Source organism: Oncorhynchus mykiss, chromosome 26 (genome assembly GCF_013265735.2).
Source record: "Oncorhynchus mykiss isolate Arlee chromosome 26, USDA_OmykA_1.1, whole genome shotgun sequence".
NCBI lineage: Eukaryota > Metazoa > Chordata > Actinopteri > Salmoniformes > Salmonidae > Oncorhynchus > Oncorhynchus mykiss.
The window spans coordinates 48984569-49004554 of NC_048590.1; the positions used below are offsets into that span (position 1 = coordinate 48984569).

At 46.7% G+C, this 19986-nt stretch overlaps 1 protein-coding gene across 2 annotated transcripts in view; it reads right to left on the bottom strand.

Annotated features, from left to right (window-relative positions):
• Positions 1-19986, bottom strand: part of LOC110527003 (E3 SUMO-protein ligase PIAS1-like) — a 109634-nt gene that overhangs the window by 47527 nt on the left and 42121 nt on the right. For both annotated transcript variants that reach the window (XM_036963709.1, XM_036963708.1), the window contains exon 2: positions 15451-15934. In XM_036963709.1, the coding sequence (XP_036819604.1) occupies positions 15451-15934 (484 nt within the window). The remainder of the gene's footprint in view (positions 1-15450; positions 15935-19986) is intronic.

The window sequence follows — 19986 nt, forward strand, 5'->3', positions numbered from 1 at the left end:
GTGTGTGTGTGTGTGGTCACAGCCTTCTGGGGTCTGCATGGTGTGTCATGAAAATATCCATGTTGATGAAAACAAAACACATGAAGCTGTGTAACGCCAACATTGTGCATTCCAATAAAAATTCCTCCTTGGCCCTTAAAGAGCTGAGTTAAGGTACTTTCAGAGGCCTCTTAAACCTGTTCACACATCTGCCACCTTCTCAGGGCTCTGTTGTGGCAGATGTGGTGGGGGGCAGCCATCTTGTTTGACCAGATGTGGCGGGGGGCAGCCATCTTGTTTGACCAGATGTGGTGGGGGGCAGCCATCTTGTTTGACCAGATGTGGTGGGGGGCAGCCATCTTGTTTGACCAGATGTGGTGGGGGGCAGCCATCTTGTTTGACCAGATGTGGTGGGGGGCAGCCATCTTGTTTGACCAGATGTGGTGGGGGGCAGCCATCTTGTTTGACCAGATGTGGCGCGGGGCAGCCATCTTGTTTGACCAGATGCGGCGGGGGGCAGCCATCTTGTTTGACCAGATGTGGTGGGGGGCAGCCATCTTGTTTGACCAGATGTGGCGCGGGGCAGCCATCTTGTTTGACCAGATGTGGCACGGGGCAGCCATCTTGTTTGACCAGATGTGGTGGGGGGCAGCCATCTTGTTTGACCAGATGTGGTGGGGGGCAGCCATCTTGTTTGACCAGATGTGGCGGGGGGCAGCCATCTTGTTTGACCAGATGTGGCGGGGGGCAGCCATCTTGTTTGACCAGATGTGGTGGGGGGCAGCCATCTTGTTTGACCAGAAGTGGTGGGGGGCAGCCATCTTGTTTGACCAGATGTGGCGGGGGGCAGCCATCTTGTTTGACCAGATGTGGTGGGGGGCAGCCATCTTGTTTGACCAGATGTGGTGGGGGGGCAGCCATCTTGTCTAACTCCTCTAGCTCCACAATGAAATAGGGTGCAGGCCAGGCAGCAGGCTGTTAGCCAGCCTGCCAGCATAGTGGAGTCTGCCACTAGCACAGTCAGTGTAGTCAGCTCAGCTATCACCATTGAGACCGTGTCTGTGCCTCGACCTAGGTTGGGCAAAACTAAACATGGCGGTGTTCGCCTTAGCAATCTCACTAGGATAAAGACCTCCTCCATTCCTGTCATTATTGAAAGAGATCATGATACCTCACATCTCAAAATAGGGCTACTTAATGTTAGATCCCTTACTTCAAAGGCAATTATAGTCAATGAACTAATCACTGATCATAATATTGATGTGATTGGCCTGACTGAAACATTAAGCCTGATGAATTTACTGTGTTAAATGAGGCCTCACCTCCTGGCTACACTAGTGACCATATCCCCCGTGCATCCCGCAAAGGCGGAGGTGTTGCTAACATTTACGATAGAAAATTTTAATTTACAAAAAAAAAAAAACGTTTTCGTCTTTTGAGCTTCTAGTCATGAAATCACTTTTTATAGCTACTGTTTACAGGCCTCCTGGGCCATATACAGCGTTCCTCACTGAGTTCCCTGAATTCCTATCGGACCTTGTAGTCATAGCAGATAATATTCTAATCTTTGGTGACTTTAATATTCACATGGAAAAGTCCACAGACCCACTCCAAAAGGCTTTCGGAGCCATCATCGACTCAGTGGGTTTTGTCCAACATGTCTCTGGACCCACTCACTGTCACAGTCATACTCTGGACCTAGTTTTGTCCCATGGAATAAATGTTGTGGATCTTAATGTTTTTCCTCATAATCCTGGACTATCGGACCACCATTTTATTACGTTTGCAATTGCAACAAATAATCTGCTCAGACCCCAACCAAGGAACATCAAAAGTCGTGCTATAAATTCACAGACAACATAAATATTCTTTGATGTCATTCCAGATTCCCTCTACCCAAGGACGCCAGAGGACAAAAATCAGTTAACCACCTAACTGAGGAACTCAATTTAACCTTGCGCAATACCCTAGATGCAGTTGCACCCCTAAAAACTAAAAACATTTCTCATAAGAAACTAGCTCCCTGGTACACAGAAAATACCCGAGCTCTGAAGCAAGCTTCCAGAAAATTGGAACGGAAATGGCGCCACACCAAACTGGAAGTCTTCCGACTAGCTTGGAAAGACAGTACCGTGCAGTACCGAAGAGCCTTTACTGCTGCTCGATCGCTCGATCATCCTATTTTTCTAACTTATTTGAGGAAAATAAGAACAATCCGAAATTCCTTTTTAATACTGCCGCAAAGCTAACTAAAAAAGCAGCATTCCCCAAGAGAGGATGGCTTTCACTTTAGCAGTGATAAATTCATGAACTTCTTTGAGGAAAAGATCATGATTATTAGAAAGCAAATTACGGACTCCTCTTTAAATCTGCGTATTCCTTCAAAGCTCAGTTGTCCTGAGTCTGCACAACTCTGCTAGGACCTAGGATCAAGAGAGACGCTCAAGTGTTTTAGTACTATATCTCTTGACACAATGATGAAAATAATCATGGCCTCTAAACCTTCAAACTGCATACTGGACCCTATTCCAACTAAACTACTGAAATAACTGCTTCCTGTGCTTGGCCCTCCTATGTTGAACATAATAAACGGCTCTCTATCCACCGGATGTGTACCAAACTCACTAAAAGTGGCAGTAATAAAGCCTCTCTTGAAAAAGCCAAACCTTGACCCAGAAAATATAAAAAACTATCTGCCTATATCGAATCTTCCATTCCTCTCAAAAATGTTAGAAAAGGCTGTTGCGCAGCAACTCACTGCCTTCCTGAAGACAATCAATGTATACGAAATGCTTCAGTCTGGTTTTAGACACCATCATAGCACTGAGACTGCACTTGTGAAGGTGGTAAATTACCTTTTAATGGCATCAGACAGAGGCTCTGCATCTGTCCTGGTGCTCCTAGACCTTAGTGCTGCTTTTGATACCATCGATCACCACATTCTTTTGGAGAGATTGGAAACCCAAATTGGTCTACACGGACAAGTTCTGGCCTGGTTTAGATCTTATCTGTCCTCTGACAAATCAACTGTAAATGTCGGTGTTCCTCAAGGTTCCGTTTTAGGACCACTATTGTTTTCACTATATATTTTACCTCTTGGGGATGTCATTCGAAAACATAATGTTAACTTTCACTGCTATGCGGATGACACACAGCTGTACATTTCCAAAATTGCCCTCGCTAGAAGCATGTGTTTCAGACATAAGGAAGTGGATGGCTGCAAACTTTCTACTTTTAAACTCGGACAAAACAGAGATGCTTGTTCTAGGTCCCAAGAAACAAAGAGATCTTCTGTTGAATCTGACAATTAATCTTAATGGTTGTACAGTCGTCTCAAATAAAACTGTGAAGGACCTCGGCGTTACTCTGGACCCTGATCTCTCTTTTGAAGAACATATCAAGACCATTTCAAGGACAGCTTTTTTCCATCTACAGTGCCTTGCGAAAGTATTCGGCCCCCTTGAACTTTGTGACCTTTTGCCACATTTCAGGCTTCAAACATAAAGATATAAAACTGTATTTTTTTGTGAAGAATCAACAACAAGTGGGACACAATCATGAAGTGGAACGACATTTATTGGATATTTCAAACTTTTTTAACAAATCAAAAACTGAAAAATTGGGCGTGCAAAATTATTACTTCTCTCCAGAAGTTCAGTGAGGATCTCTGAATGATCCAATGTTGACCTAAATGACTAATGATGATAAATACAATCCACCTGTGTGTAATCAAGTCTCCGTATAAATGCACCTGCACTGTGATTGTCTCAGAGGTCCGTTAAAAGCGCAGAGAGCATCATGAAGAACAAGGAACACACCAGGCAGGTCCAAGATACTGTTGTTAAAGCCGGATTTGGATACAAAAAGATTTCCCAAGCTTTAAACATCCCAAGGAGCACTGTGCAAGCGATAATATTGAAATGGAAGGAGTATCAGACCACTGCAAATCTACCAAGACCTGGCCGTCCCTCTAAACCTTCAGCTCAAACAAGGAGAAGACTGATCAGAGATGCAGCCAAGAGGCCCATGATCACTCTGGATGAACTGCAGAGATCTACAGCTGAGGTGGGAGACTCTGTCCATATGACAACAATCAGTCGTATATTGCACAAATCTGGCCTTTATGGAAGAGTGGCAAGAAGAAAGCCATTTCTTAAAGATATCCATAAAAAGTGTTGTTTAAAGTTTGCCACAAGCCACCTGGGAGACACACCAAACATGTGGAAGAAGATGCTCTGGTCAGATGAAACCAAAATTGAACTTTTTGGCAACAATGCAAAACGTTATGTTTGGCGTAAAAGCAACACAGCTGAACACACCATCCCCACTGTCAAACATGGTGGTGGCAGCATCATGGTTTGGGCCTGCTTTTCTTCAGCAGGGACAGGGAAGATGGTTAAAATTGATGGGAAGATGGATGGAGCCAAATACAGGACCATTCTGGAAGATTTGTCTTCCAACAAGACAATGATCCAAAACATAAAGCAAAATCTACAATGGAATGGTTCAAAAATAAACATATCCAGGTGTTAGAATGGCCAAGTCAAAGTCCAGACCTGAATCCAATCGAGAATCTGTGGAAAGAACTGAAAACTGCTGTTTACAAATGCTCTCCATCCAACCTCACTGAGCTCGAGCTGTTTTGCAAGGAGGAATGGGAAAACATTTCAGTCTCTCGATGTGCAAAACTGATAGAGACATACCCCAAGCGACTTACAGCTGTAATCGCAGCAAAAGGTGGCGCTACAAAGTATTAACTTAAGGGGGCTGAATAATTTTGCACGCCCAATTTTTCAGTTTTTGATTTGTTAAAAAAGTTTGAAATATCCAATAAATGTCGTTCCACTTCATGATTGTGTCCCACTTGTTGTTGATTCTTCACAAAAAAATACAGTTTTATATCTTTATGTTTGAAACCTGAAATGTGGCAGAAGGTCGCAAAGTTCAAGGGGGTCGAATACTTTCGCAAGGCACTGTACGTAACATTGCAAAAATCAGAAACTTTCTGTCCAAAAATGATGCAGAAAAATTAATCCATACTTTTGTCACTTTTAGGTTAGACTACTGCAATGCTCTACTTTCCGGCTACCCGGATAAAGCACTAAATAAACTTCAGTTAGTGCTAAATACGGCTGCTAGAATCCTGACTAGAACCAAAACAAATGATCATATTACTCCAGTGCTAGCCTCCCTACACTGGCTTCCTGTCAAAGCAAGGGCTGATTTCAAGGTTTTACTGCTAACCTACAAAGCATTACATGGGCTTGCTCCTACCTCTCTCTCTGATTTGGTCCTGCCGTACATACCTACACGTACGCTACGGTCACAAGACGCAGGCCTCCTAATTGTCCCTAGAATTTCTAAGCAAACAGCTGGAGGCTCCTATAGAGCTCCATTTTTATGGAACGGTCTGCCTACCCATGTCAGAGACACAAACTCGGTCTCAACCTTTAAGTCTTTACTGAAGACTCATCTCTTCAGTGGGTCATATGATTGAGTGTAGTCTGGCCCAGGAGTGGGAAGGTGAACGGAAAGGCTCTGGAGCAACGAACCGCCCTTGCTGTCTCTGCCTGGCCGGTTCCCCTCTTTCCACGGGGATTCTCTGCCTCTAACCCTATTACAGGGGCTGAGTCACTGGCTTACTGGGGCTCTCTCATACCGTCCCTGGGAGGGGTGCGTCACCTGAATGGGTTGAGTCACTGATGTGATCATCCTGTCTGGGTTGGCGTCCCCCCCTTGGGTTGTGCCGTGGCGGAGATCTTTGTGGGCTATACTCAGCCTTGTCTCAGGATGGTAAGTTAGTGGTTGAAGATATCCCTCTAGTGGTGTGGGGGCTGTGCTTTGGCAAAGTGGGTGGGGTTATTTCCTTCCTGTTTGGCCCTGTCCGGGGGTGTCCTCGGATGGGGCCACAGTGTCTCCTGACCCCTCCTGTCTCAGCCTCCAGTATTTATGCTGCAGTAGTTTATGTGTCGGGGGGCTAGGGTCAGTTTGTTATATCTGGAGTACTTCTCCTGTCCTATTCGGTGTCCTGTGTGAATTTAAGTGTGCTCTCTCTAATTCTCTCTTTCTTTCTCTCTCTCGGAGGACCTGAGCCCTAGGACCATGCCTCAGGACTACCTGACATGATGACTCCTTGCTGTCCCCAGTCCACCTGGCCATGCTGCTGCTCCAGTTTCAACTGTTCTGCCTTATTATTATTGGACCATGCTGGTCATTTATGAACATTTGAACATCTTGGCCATGTTCTGTTATAATCTCCACCCGGCACAGCCAGAAGAGGACTGGCCACCCCACATAGCCTGGTTCCTCTCTAGGTTTCTTCCTAGGTTTTGGCCTTTCTAGGGAGTTTTTCCTAGCCACCGTGCTTCTACACCTGCATTTCTTGCTGTTTGGGGTTTTAGGCTGGGTTTCTGTACAGCACGTTGAGATATCAGCTGATGTACGAAGGGCTATATAAATAAATTTGATTTGATTTGACCGGCAAGTTTATAGATTTCAGGAATCGTACTCGATGTGTTTTCAACAATCCGCACTGAGGAAGGCTATATGAGGAGTCTACAAGACCCCGAATCCACAAAAACAAAAGGACACCTCTGTATTTCAATACAAATATCTCCCCCTCCTACTCATGACTTTCAAAGAAACATTCAAAAGGAGAAAGTCTCAGAAATATTTATTATTCATGAAATGCTCATCAAATTTGAAATAGTCCTACATTATTTCCCAAGAATATGGTGATTAAAATCATGTATAATGTATGCATGCCACATTGATATCCATAATGAACACAGAGGCATGGCTCCCTGGCAGAGGATGATGGTGTTGGTGATGAAGAGTTTAGAGTTCGACAAACATGAATGTGGCCTATTTAAATGAGCAGAGCCGCGCGGGTCCTCAGTTGCTACATTAACCAGTCTTTACAGAGGGGAGCTGGGGTAACTGGAGGCCAACAACGTGTACTGATAAGACTCAGGACATTACAGGCCTTCAACAGGAGAACAGGCTGCTGCACAGACTGGAGAGGGGAGGGAGAGGAGCGACAGGGGGAGGAAAGGAGGGCATGGGTAGAGGGAGGGAGGGGAGTGAATTGAGTGAGGGAGAGGGGGTGGGAGTGGGTAGAGTGAGGGAGAGGAGAGAGGGAGGGGGGGAAGAAAGAGAGTGAATTTAATTGAGTGAGGGAGGGAGGGAGAGGAGAGAGGGTGGGAGTGGGTAGAGTGAGGGAGAGGAGAGAGGGAGGGAGTGGGTAGAGTAGAGAGGGAGGGAGTGGGTAGAGTGAGGGAGAGGAGAGAGATTGAATTGAGTGAGGGAGGTGTGTGTGTGTAGAGTGAGGGATAGAAGAGAGAGATTGAATTGAGTGAGGGAGAGGAGAGGAGAGTAGGAGGGAGTGGGTAGAGTGAGGGAGAGAAGAGAGAAAGGGAGGGCGAGGGAGCTGGGATAGGGTAGAGAGAGGCAGGGCGAAGATAAAGAGTGGGGGATGGGAGAGAGGGGCACAGCCAGAGAGGGGGAGGGGTGGGAGAGAGAGAGAGAGGCACAGCCAGAGAGGGGGGAGGACAAGGCAGCTAGAGATAAACAGAGTGAGAGATGGAGGGAAACAGAGCCAGCGATAATCAGGGAATGCAAGAGTGAGTGAGAGTGAGAGAGCGAGAGAGCGAGAGAGAACACTAATGATAGACAGAGGGAGAGAGAAAGTGGGGGAGGGGTGGGCAAGATAACTAGCAATAAACAGAGAGGGGTGGGGTTAAGGGAGTGGGGCAAGAGAGCTAATGATAGACAGAGAGAGACATGAATATAACTATAGATGAACAGAGAGGGGTAGAGAGAGGGAAGAGAGGCAAAGAGCTAGAGATGAAAAGAGAGAGGGGGAAGAGAGGCATAGAGCTAGAGATGAAAAGAGAGGGGTGGAGAGAGCGGCATAGAGCTAGAGATGAAAAGAGAGGGGGGGAGAGAGAGGCATAGAGCTAGAGATGAAAAGAGAGGGGGGAGAGAGAGGCATAGAGCTAGAGATGAATAGAGAGGGGGGGAGAGAGGCATAGAGCTAGAGATGAACAGTGAGAGAGGGAAGAGATAAGCATAGAGCTAGAGATGAACAGAGAGAGGGGGAAGAGAGGAATAGAGCTAAAAAATAAACAGAGAGGGAAAAGAGGGAAGAGAGAGGGGGAAGAGAGAAGAAGGGCTATAGATAAACAGAGAGGGGGAAGAGAGGAATAGAGCTATAGATAAACAGAGAGAGAGGGAAGAGAGAGGGGGAAGAGAGGAATAGAGCTAAAAAAATAAACAGAGAGGGAAAAGAGGGAAGAGAGAGGGGGAAGAGAGAAGAAGGGCTATAGATAAACAGAGAGGGGGAAGAGAGAGGGGGGAAGTGGGGAATAGAGCTATAAATAAACAGAGAGAGGGAAGAGAGAGGGGGAAGAGAGAGGGGGGAGAGGGGGAAGAGAGAGGAATATAGCTATAGATAAACAGAGAGAGGGGGAAGAGAGAGAGAGGGGGAAGAGAGAGAGAGGGGGAAGAGAGAGAGAGGGGGAAAAGAGAGAAGAGAGAGGGGGAAGAGAGAGGAATAGAGCTATAAAAAAACAGAGAGAGGGGGAAGAGAGAGGGGGAAGAGAGGGAAGAGAGAGGGGGAAGAGAGAGGAATATAGCTATAGATAAACAGAGAGAGGGGGAAGAGAGAGAGAGGGAAAAGAGGGGGAAGAGAGAGAGAGGGAAGAGAGAGGATTAGAGCTATAAATAAACAGAGAGAGAGGGAAGAGAGAGGGGGAAGAGAGGGAAGAGAGAGGGGGAAGAGAAGGAAGAGAGAGGGGGAAGAGGGGAATGGAGCTATAAATAAACAGAGAGGGGGAAGAGAGAGAGGGAAGAGAGAGAGGGGGGAGAGAGAGAGGGGGAAGAGAGAGGGGGAAGAGAGAGGTATAGAGCTATAGATAAACAGAGAGGGGGAAGAGAGAGAGGGAAGAGAGAGAGGGGGAAGAGAGAGAGGGGGAAGAGAGAGGAATAGAGCTATAAATAAACAGAGAGAGAGGGAAGAGAGAGGGGGAAGAGACAGGAATAGAGCTATAGATAAACAGAGTGAGGGGAAGAGAGAGGGGGAAGAGAGAGGGGGGGAAGAGAGAGGGGAGAGAGAGGGGGAAGAGAGAGGGGGGGAAGAGAGAGGGGAGAGAGAGGGAAGAGATAAGCATAGAGCTAGAGATGAACAGAGAGAGGGGGAAGAGAGGAATAGAGCTAAAAAAATAAACAGAGAGGGAAAAGAGGGAAGAGAGAGGGGGAAGAGAGAAGAAGGGCTATAGATAAACAGAGAGGGGGAAGAGAGAGGGGGGAAGTGGGGAATAGAGCTATAAATAAACAGAGAGAGGGAAGAGAGAGGGGGAAGAGAGAGGGGGGAGAGGGGGAAGAGAGAGGAATATAGCTATAGATAAACAGAGAGAGGGGGAAGAGAGAGAGAGGGGGAAGAGAGAGAGAGGGGGAAGAGAGAGAGAGGGGGAAAAGAGAGAAGAGAGAGGGGGAAGAGAGAGGAATAGAGCTATAAAAAAACAGAGAGAGGGGGAAGAGAGAGGGGGAAGAGAGGGAAGAGAGAGGGGGAAGAGAGAGGAATATAGCTATAGATAAACAGAGAGAGGGGGAAGAGAGAGAGAGGGAAAAGAGGGGGAAGAGAGAGAGAGGGAAGAGAGAGGATTAGAGCTATAAATAAACAGAGAGAGAGGGAAGAGAGAGGGGGAAGAGAGGGAAGAGAGAGGGGGAAGAGAAGGAAGAGAGAGGGGGAAGAGGGGAATGGAGCTATAAATAAACAGAGAGGGGGAAGAGAGAGAGGGAAGAGAGAGAGGGGGGAGAGAGAGAGGGGGAAGAGAGAGGGGGAAGAGAGAGGTATAGAGCTATAGATAAACAGAGAGGGGGAAGAGAGAGAGGGAAGAGAGAGAGGGGGAAGAGAGAGAGGGGGAAGAGAGAGGAATAGAGCTATAAATAAACAGAGAGAGAGGGAAGAGAGAGGGGGAAGAGACAGGAATAGAGCTATAGATAAACAGAGTGAGGGGAAGAGAGAGGGGGAAGAGAGAGGGGGGGAAGAGAGAGGGGAGAGAGAGGGGGAAGAGAGAGGGGGGGAAGAGAGAGGGGAGAGAGAGGGGGAAGAGAGGAATAGAGCTATTAATAAACAGAGAGAGGGGAGAGAGAGGAATAGAGCTATAAATAAACAGAGAGAGGGGAAGAGAGGGGGAAGAGAGAGAGAGGGGGAAGAGAGAGAGGGGGAAGAGAGGAATAGAGCTATAAATAAACAGAGAGAGGGGGAAGAGAGAGGAATAGAGCTATAGATAAACAGAGAGAGGGGAAGAGAGAGAGGGGGAAGACAGAGAGGGGGAAGAGAGAGGGGAGAGAGAGGGGGAAGAGATAGAGGGGGAAGAGAGGAATAGAGCTATTAATAAACAGACAGAGGGAAGAGAGAGGTGGAAGAGAGAGAGCGGGGGAAGAGAGAGGGAGGAGAGCGAGAGGGGGGAGAGGAATAGAGCTATAAATAAACAGAGAGAGGGGGAAGAGAGAGAGAGGGGGAAGAGAGAGAGAGGGGGAAGACAGGGGGAAGAGAGAGGGAAGAGAGAGAGGGGGAAGAGAGGAATAGAGCTATAAATAAACAGAGAGAGGGGGAAGAGAGAGAGAGGGGGAAGAGAGAGAGAGGGGGAAGAGAGAGAAAGGGGGAAGAGAGGAATAGAGCTATAAATAAACAGAGAGGGGGGAGAGAGAGAGGGGGAAGACAGAGAGAGGGGGAAGAGAGAGGGCAGAGAGGGAGAGAGGGGGAAGAGAGAGGAATAGAGCTATAAATAAACAGACAGAGAGGGAAGAGAGAGGGGGAAGAGAGAGAAGAGAGAGGGGGAAGAGAGAGGGAAGAGAGAGAGGGGGGAAGAGAGAGGAATAGAGCTATAAATAAACAGAGAGAGGGGGAAGAGAGAGAGAGGGGGAAAAGAGAGAAGAGAGAGGGGGAAGAGAGAGGAATAGAGCTATAAAAAAACAGAGAAAGGGGGAAGAGAGAGAGGGAAGAGAGAGAGAGGGGGAAGAGAGAGGGAAGAGAGAGAGGGGGAAGAGAGAGGGGAGAGAAGAATAGAGCTAGAGAGGAATATAACTATAGATAAACAGAGAGAGAGAAGAGAGAGAGAGAGGGAAGAGAGAGAAAGGGGGAAGAGAGAGAGAGAGGGAAGAGGGAAGAGAGGAATAGAGCTATAAATAAATAGAGAGGGGGAAGAGAGAGAGAGGGGGAAGAGAGAGGGAAGAGAGAGAGGAATAGAGCTATAAATAAACAGAGAGAGGGGGAAGAGAGATGAATAGAGCTATAAATAGAGAGAGAGGGGGAAGAGAGAGAGAGGGGGGGAGAGAGAGAGGGGAGAGAGGAAAAGAGCTAGAGAGGAATATAACTATAGATAAACAGAGAGAGAGAGAAGAGAGAGGGGGAAGAGAGAGAGAGAGGGGGAAGAGAGAGATGGGGAAGAGAGAGAGGGGGAAGAGATAGAGAGGGGGAAGAGAGAGAGAGGGGAGAGAGGAATAGAGCTAGAGAGGAATATAACTATAGATAAACAGAGAGAGAGAGAAGAGATAGAGAGGGGGAAGAGAGGAATAGAGCTATAAATAAACAGAGAGAGGGGGAAGAGAGAGAGAGGGGGAAGAGAGGAATAGAGCTATAAATAAACAGAGAGAGGGGGAAGAGAGAGAGAGGGGGAAGAGAGGAATAGAGCTATAAATAAACAGAGAGAGGGGGAAGAGAGAGAGAGGGGGAAGAGAGGAATAGAGCTATAAATAAACAGAGAGAGGGGGAAGAGAGAGAGAGGGGGAAGAGAGGAATAGAGCTATAAATAAACAGAGAGAGGGGGAAGAGAGAGAGAGGGGGAAGAGAGAGAGAGGGGGAAGAGAGAGAGAGGGGGAAGAGATAGAGAGGGGGAAGAGAGAGAGAGGGGAGAGAGGAATAGAGCTAGAGATGAAAAGAGAAAGAGGAATATAACTATAGATAAACAGAGAGAGAGAGAGAGAGAGAGAGGGGGAAGAGAGAGAGAGGGGGAAGAGAGAGAGAGAGGGAAGAGAGAGAGGGGGAAGAGAGGAATAGAGCTATAAATAAACAGAGAGAGGGGGAAGAGAGAGAGAGGGGGAAGAGAGAGAGAGAGGGAAGAGAGAGAGGGGGAAGAGAGAGAGAGGGGGAAGAGAGAGAGAGGGGGAAGAGAGAGAGAGAGGGAAGAGAGAGAGAGGGGGAAGAGAGAGAGGGGGAAGAGAGGAATAGAGCTATAAATAAACAGAGAGAGGGGGAAGAGAGAGGAATAGAGCTATAAATAGAGAGAGAGAGGGAAGAGAGAGAGAGGGGGAAGAGAGAGAGAGGAATAGAGCTATAAATAGAGAGAGAGAGGGAAGAGAGAGAGAGGGAAGAGAGAGAGAGGAATAGAGCTATAAATAAACAGAGAGAGGGGGAAGAGAGAGGAATAGAGCTATAAATAGAGAGAGAGAGGGAAGAGAGAGAGAGGGAAGAGAGAGAGAGGAATAGAGCTATAAATAAATAGAGAGAGGGGGAAGAGAGAGGAATAGAGCTAGAGATGAAAAGAGAAAGAGAGGAATATAACTATAGATAAACAGAGAGAGAGAGAGAGAGAGAGAGGGGGAAGAGAGGAATAGAGCTATAAATAAACAGAGAGAGGGGGAAGAGAGAGAGAGGGGGAAGAGAGAGAGAGAGGGAAGAGAGAGAGGGGGGGAAGAGATAGAGGGGGAAGAGAGGAATAGAGCTATAAATAAACAGAGAGAGGGGGAAGAGAGAGAGAGGGGGAAGAGAGAGAGAGAGGGAAGAGAGAGAGGGGGGGAAGAGATAGAGGGGGAAGAGAGGAATAGAGCTATAAATAAACAGAGAGAGGGGGAAGAGAGAGAGAGGGGGAAGAGAGAGAGAGAGGGAAGAGAGAGAGGGGGAAGAGAGAGAGAGGGGGAAGAGATAGAGGGGGAAGAGAGGAATTTAACTATAGATAAACAGAGAGAGAGAGAGGCTCCCCTCGGTCCGTCTGGGAAGGCAAATGAATTAATCAAGCTGCTTCATTACTGTCCTGCCATTATTATTAGGATAAAGAGGGTCATCTCCTCAAAAACTACGGCTGTGGATAATTCATTACCACACCGTGCAGGGAAGGAATCAGGTCTTCAATGACTGAAAGCAGCTCCATTCTCTACCTCGGGCTGTTCTCTCTGCCTGGGGGACACGTGTGATTGAAATGCATTATTTATTTGTATGGGTCACTGTTTTTTTATGAGGTTTGGTAAGAGTTTGTGTGGAGGAGCGTGTGTGTGTGTGTGTGTGTGTGTGTGTGTGTGTGTGTGTATATATATGTGCCTAACAGTCACATGATGGGGGATGTGTTTTGTAGGATTTCATCACACAACACAGCACGTCAAAAACGAGAGCGCTGGAGAGAGGAGAGATGTGGCGAGAGGACAGTGTTGTGGGCAGTGTGTTTGTACATGCAACCGGAGGCAAATGAATCACAATCCGGTATCCTACTCCATCAAAATGCTAATGTAGGAAAATGTAGACATTTCCATATATTTGCAGGGAGGTTGGTGCAGGTTGAAAGGGGAGGTGTTTTATCATACAAGGTGCAGTGGGGTGTGATGCAGTATTTGCATATCTAATAGAACGGGACATTTCAAAATAAAGAGCAGTGTTGAGATGCAACTGTACACGTTATTATAAATAGGTTACTTAGACAGAGGATGCACAGCCTAGGAGGCCTAAAAATATTTCTGTATGGCTCCGTATGGCCCAGTATGGCTCCGTATGGTCCCGTATGGCCCAGTATGGCCCCGTATGGCCCAGTATGGTCCCGTATGGTCCCGTATGGTCCCGTATGGCTCCGTATGGCCCCGTATGGTCCCGTATGGCCCAGTATGGTCCCGTATGGCTCCGTAAGGGTCTCGTATGGTCTCGTATGGCTCCGTATGGTCCCGTATGGCTCCGTATGGGTCTCGTATGGCTCCGTATGGGTCTCGTATGGCTCCGTATGGGTCTCGTAGGGCCCCGTATGGCCCCGTATGGCCCCGTATGGCTCCGAATGGCTCCGTATGGCCCAGTATGGTCCCGTATGGCTCAGTATGGTCCCGTATGGCTCAGTATGGCCCCGTATGGCTCAGTATGGCCCCGTATGGCTCCGTATGGCCCCGTATGGCTCCGTATGGCTCCGTATGGATTCCGTATGGCCCCGTATGGCTCTGTATGGCACCGTATGGTCTCGTATGGTCCCGTATGGCTCCGTATGGTCTCGTATGGCCCTGTATGGTCTCGTATGGCCCCGTATGGTCTCGTATGGCCCTGTATGGTCTCGTATGGTCTCGTATGACCCCGTATGGTCTCGTATGGCCCCGTATGGTCTCGTTTGGCCCCCAGTTGGTAGAGCATGAATCATTATTATATTAACGTGGAACTGACACCGTTTTAGCAACAATGAATTCTTGTTAAAATATGTTCATATACGCCCCCAGTAAGAATATGATGCCTGCTTCTAAATGGACTGATAAGCACATAGATATGATCATTTTCAGATGTTCCCACTTCATTAGCATTTGTGAAAATTCTACAGTAATATATAGTGGGAAAACAGCTGTGCATTTGAACAATTAACACTGCAGTAAATAAAACCTATTGTCCAGACGACACAGACTGGAGCACCATAGCCAATCAGTGATACAGTAGGCCTTTATGCAAATCAGCCATTTGCCACACAGGCCTGCTGCCATCATTCCCTTTGAACTGGACTGTGTGTTTACAGGCAGTAGGGCCTGACATCATTCACTTTGAACTGGACTGTGTGTTTACAGGCAGTAGGACCTGACATCATTCACTTTGAACTGGACTGTGTGTTTACAGGCAGTAGCAACAGCGTGACTTCGGATCATTAGAAAGCATTCGCCAAAACCCGCGAGTCTTCTTACATTTGGGAACTTTACAGTCCAATTGATCAAACAACCATGAAGTTGTGAAAAGGGTCAATAGTCGGAAGAGTTGCAGAGTCAATAAAAATAATACCATTATTCATTAGATGCTTTTTCCATGAATTATTCAATTTTCTCTGCAACCATATGGTCTATCTACTAGAAATTATTGGACAATATGGACACAGATATATAACAAATAAATGCTATTTATGAATAAAAAAAATGTAAGTTCAAGTATTCATTACCAAAGTTACCATAGATTATCTGTTAATTACCAAAATTACTGAAGATTCCGGTAACTTTGGTAAATTACCGGTAGTTTTGCAACACTACACATACCAATCCACAGACACCAGCCACCCACAGACACCAGCCACCCACAGACACCAGCCACCCACAGACACTAGCCACCCACAGACACCAGACACCAGCCACCCACCAGACACCAGCCACCCACAGACACCAGCCACCCACAGACACCAGCCACCCACAGACACCAGCCACCCACAGACACCAGCCACCCAGACACCAGCCACCCACAGACACCCTTACCTAGACTGGTGGGTTTGATGAGCTCGTCCAGCATATCGTAGAAGGGCAGCCTCTGCAGCTTGACGTCTGGGTGCACCGGATGCAGGGTGGCCGAGGTGGGCAGGTGGTGCGCCAGCCCGCTGAGCTCATGCTTGCCAGGCCCCAGCAACGAGATGGGCAGCAGGGCAGCCGGCGAGGGTACTCCCCCGTGCCTGTGGCCCTCATACGCCAGCTGGCTGAGGCCGGCAGGTAGGGCGGCGGTGCCCCCTCCTCCCGAGGCAGGGTAGTGTGGTCCGGGCAGGACCAGCTCTGAGGGAGAGCCCATCTTGGTGGGGAAGCGTCTGCAGTACAGCTCCTTGATCTTCATCTGCACGGCGGGGCTGCAGCCGGCTTTCAGGAGATGCAAGGCCATGGTTAACAGCTCATGTTTTCGCCCGTGTTTGTTGCGGCCCGCGTAACCTAGCAGAACCTGCAGCTCTGAAACGCGCAGGCTCATCACCATTTGCTGTGGAGGGGAGACAGAGAGAGACAGAGAGAGAAAGAGCGAGCGAACGAGAGAGAGAGAGAGAGAGAGACAGCGACAGAGAGAGACAGAGAGAGAGAGAGACAGAGACAGAGACAGAGAGAGACAGAGAGAGAGAGAGAGAGAGAGAGAGAGAGAGAGAAAGAAAGAGAGCGAGCGAGCGAGAGAAAGAAAGAGAGCGAGCGAGAGAGAAAGAGAGCGAGCGAGCGAGAAAGAAAGAGAGAGAGAGAGAGAGAGAGAGAGAGAGAGAGAGAGAGAGAGTGTTGAGTTAGGTTAAAGGAAATGAGTCTACAAAACTCCTGAAGTACTCCTTGCTTAAACCAACAAAGGTGCCTGGTCGGCGTAGCGTGAAACATGGACAACAGCGTAGGAGTAGTCTAATGATCAGTTGCCTCACACAGAAGAGCTTTAACTATCATTGCCAGTTTGTGAAGTTCTACCCACAAGAAGAATCCATGAAGGGAACGCAATGCGTCATTATTCCATCACGCAAGAAGATATACATTACACCTAAAAACCCATTACACCCTTTTTAAAATGTATTTTAAATTGTACCTTTATTTAACGAGGCAAGTCAGTTAAGAACAAATTCTTATTTTCAACGACGGCCTAGGAACAGTGGGTTAAACTGCCTTGTTCAGGGGCAGAACGACAGATTTGTACCTTGTCAGCTCGGGGATTTGAACCTGCAACCTTCCGGTTACTAGTCCAACGCTCTAACCACTAGGCTACCCTGCCGCCCCCAGACATCGTATTCTATGCATTCTTGCAGTTGTTTCACCATACCCTCAACAATAGTCCTACTGCTTTAGACTGGGTAGCCAAATAGCTTCATTTTGATTCATGATTTTGAATTTTCATGGCACAGATTAAGCTAAATCCATCAAATGAATGTGTAAACTATGTGATATAGGCTAATACGTATCACCAGCTCTCTCATATGGGTTGATGCAGGCCGAGTTTCCACTACAGATAATTACATGTGGCGAGGGTGTGATATGAATTTCAATGAAGTGTTATCAGACCAGGTTCTTACCAGTACGACCTGTGGACTGGAACCAGTTCATGAGTGAGCTGATACTAATTCCATGCTAATGAGATGCAAATTGTTCATTATCTACAATAATGAAATGCCCATGCATATTAATAATGTATGTTCTCCATGCTATGGGTGGACATTCGAGCAACTAACATCTCATTTGCTCTTGGGCTGGGAATTGCCAGGGACCTCACAATATGATACTTAGGTGCCGATACCACAGCGTTCATTTCATCAACAAAAATATTGACTATAATATAAAACAGACCCAGAAAAAAATATAGAAAATGAGACGAGAAAATGATCTCTATGACAAAAAATCAGACTACTAAGTGGACTGGACAAGAGTTTCTGGAACGATTGAGCGCTTTTCAGTGATAAGCTCAATTAATATTAGCAGCAGCCCAGATGTGCAGCGCATTCAGCAGTGGGAAGGACACGTCACACCCAGCACACACAGCCTACATCAGCTGGTGAGCTGCAGGGGAGCAAGCGATGAGTGTGAAGTCAGGCAGACAGGGTCCGCTTATAGTGTACACATCACACAGGCGACTCTCTTGCTTTTTACCGCCAGCCTTCTAGTTAGCTACCCTTTGGCTGCTTAAGAAACACAAGCTGCTTTACAAAATAAATAAAAAACAACAGCAGCATTGAGTTTAGTAGTAAAACAACAGTCTGGCTATGTTTTTTCTCTCCCTTGAGTAATCTAGAGAAAAGTAGGCCGTCTTTGAATTTGTAGTCACGCTCAGCCCCTCCCACTTTTCTCACTGTGTTTCATATACAGGTTTTCTAGACAACGCCACCACGTCTCCCTCTTTTCCTCTGCGAACTGATCGATTCTAGACCTTATAGGCTACCGTACAAAAGACATGACCCATAATACTGACGCTATATCGGAGGGCCACGTTTTATATTCATAAAGCATATCACGGGCCATTCTAAAGCTAGGCTACTTACGGACCGGATCGTTAACCATTTGTTTAGGCTACACCTTGTGCAGTTATGTTACCACATTAACTAGCTATAGCGAACAACCTGGGGAAAGCAATGTTATGGAACACTCAGAAAGAGGCAATGTAGAACACAAACACGCCTCTCTGACATGTTGAATAAGGAATAACGCCGGCTCTATTCATGGCATTTCTATGTGCCACGTTCGAGAACGCGACCCTGGTGCCATTACCAGAAGTCTACTGAACGTGACCCTGGTACCATTACCAGTAGCCTACTGGACGTGACCCTGGTACCATTACCAGAAGTCTACTGAACGTGACCCTGGTACCATTACCAGTAGCCTACTGAACGTGACCCTGGTACCATTACCAGTAGCCTACTGAACGTGACCCTGGTACCATTACCAGTAGCCTACTGAACGTGACCCTGGTACCATTACCAGTAGCCTACTGAACGTGACCCTGGTACCATTACCAGTAGTCTACTGAACGTGACCCTGGTACCATTACCAGTAGCCTACTGAACGTGACCCTGGTACCATTACCAAATCACTGAAGCTGGAGACTCATATCTCCCTCACTAGCTTTAAGCACCAGCTGTCAGAGCAGCTCACAGATCACTGCACCTGTGCATAGCCCATCTGTAAATAGCCCATCCAACTACCTCATCCCCATTCTGTTATTTACTTTGCTCCTTTGCACCCCAGTATCTCAACTTGCACATTCATCTTCTGCACATCTATCACTCCAGTGTTTAATTGCTAAATGGTAATTACTTCGCCACTATGGCCTATTTATTGCCTTACCTCTCTTATCCTACCTAATTTGCACACATTGTATATAGACTTTTTCTACTGTATTATTGACTGTATGTTTGTTTTACTCCATGTGTAACTCTGTGTTGTTGTATGTGTCGAACTGCTTTGCTTTATCTTGGCCAGGTCGCAGTTGTAAATGAGAACTTGTTCTCAACTAGCCTACCTGGTTAAATAAAGTGAAAAAATAATAATAATAACTAGACTAAATCCTTCAAATGACAAAAATGTGACACGGTGATATTTTAGTTAACACTAAATCTAAAAAAATGAACACAGCAATTTTCTTGACTCTGTATGCGATTCGATGTTCCAGACATATATCTCACCAAATGTCTGTTTCCATGATCAGTCATGGAAATAAATGTGCTGAAAACAAATTGGCTCCCGATTAAAAAAATAATATGGACAACGGAGTTATAAAGTAAAAGCTCTGGAGTTCCGATGCAGGTACAGTGATGTTCACCCCCATCACTAATTCTCTCTCCTTCAAGGCTTCGCCTCGATGACCATAGACATGGCCTCGATTCGAAATCTTAATCTAGCCTATAGATTACTGATGTAGACTGGCGTACCTAGATCAGTCCACTGATGATCTCCCTATAACGTGACCCCACTATAACTGAGTTTGGGCGGTATAACGTATATACCGTATACCGGGGTATTTGGAAAAAGCCACGGGATGGTTTTCCAATACCGTTGAAACTGTACATTTGAATATTTGTAGCTACTTTTTAAGTAAATACCTTCAGTCAACTTGTGCAATACATTAGGAGATAAAGAACATTGTGTTCTCCGTTTCATCTGTCACATAATTATGACGCTCACGATAGTTCCCTGTCACGTGGTGTTTGTTTATAAGCACACAACAACGAGACCGGAGGCGTGTGAGTCTCTCACTGTCGTGCAGCACGCGCCTGGTGATCTAATTTTCAGACTGGAATTCACAACTAAATGTTTGCCAGCTAAATATCTTATAACTATTAAGTTAACTTTCTAGAATGTGCTAAATGCTCTGCAGTTGTGCATTTGATTTGCTAATTTAGTAGCTAGTGAGGTATCTGGCGAAGTGGTAGCTTCTTCCAAAAATCAAGTATTCTCTTGATAACAGCAGAGTATCCCCTCGCGGATCACGAGCCTGGCTAATATTCCTTTTGCGCAGCAAACTGAGTAGCATTTGGGAGTTACTTGTATAGTTTAGGTCAGAAACTGTACAAAATGTTTGCA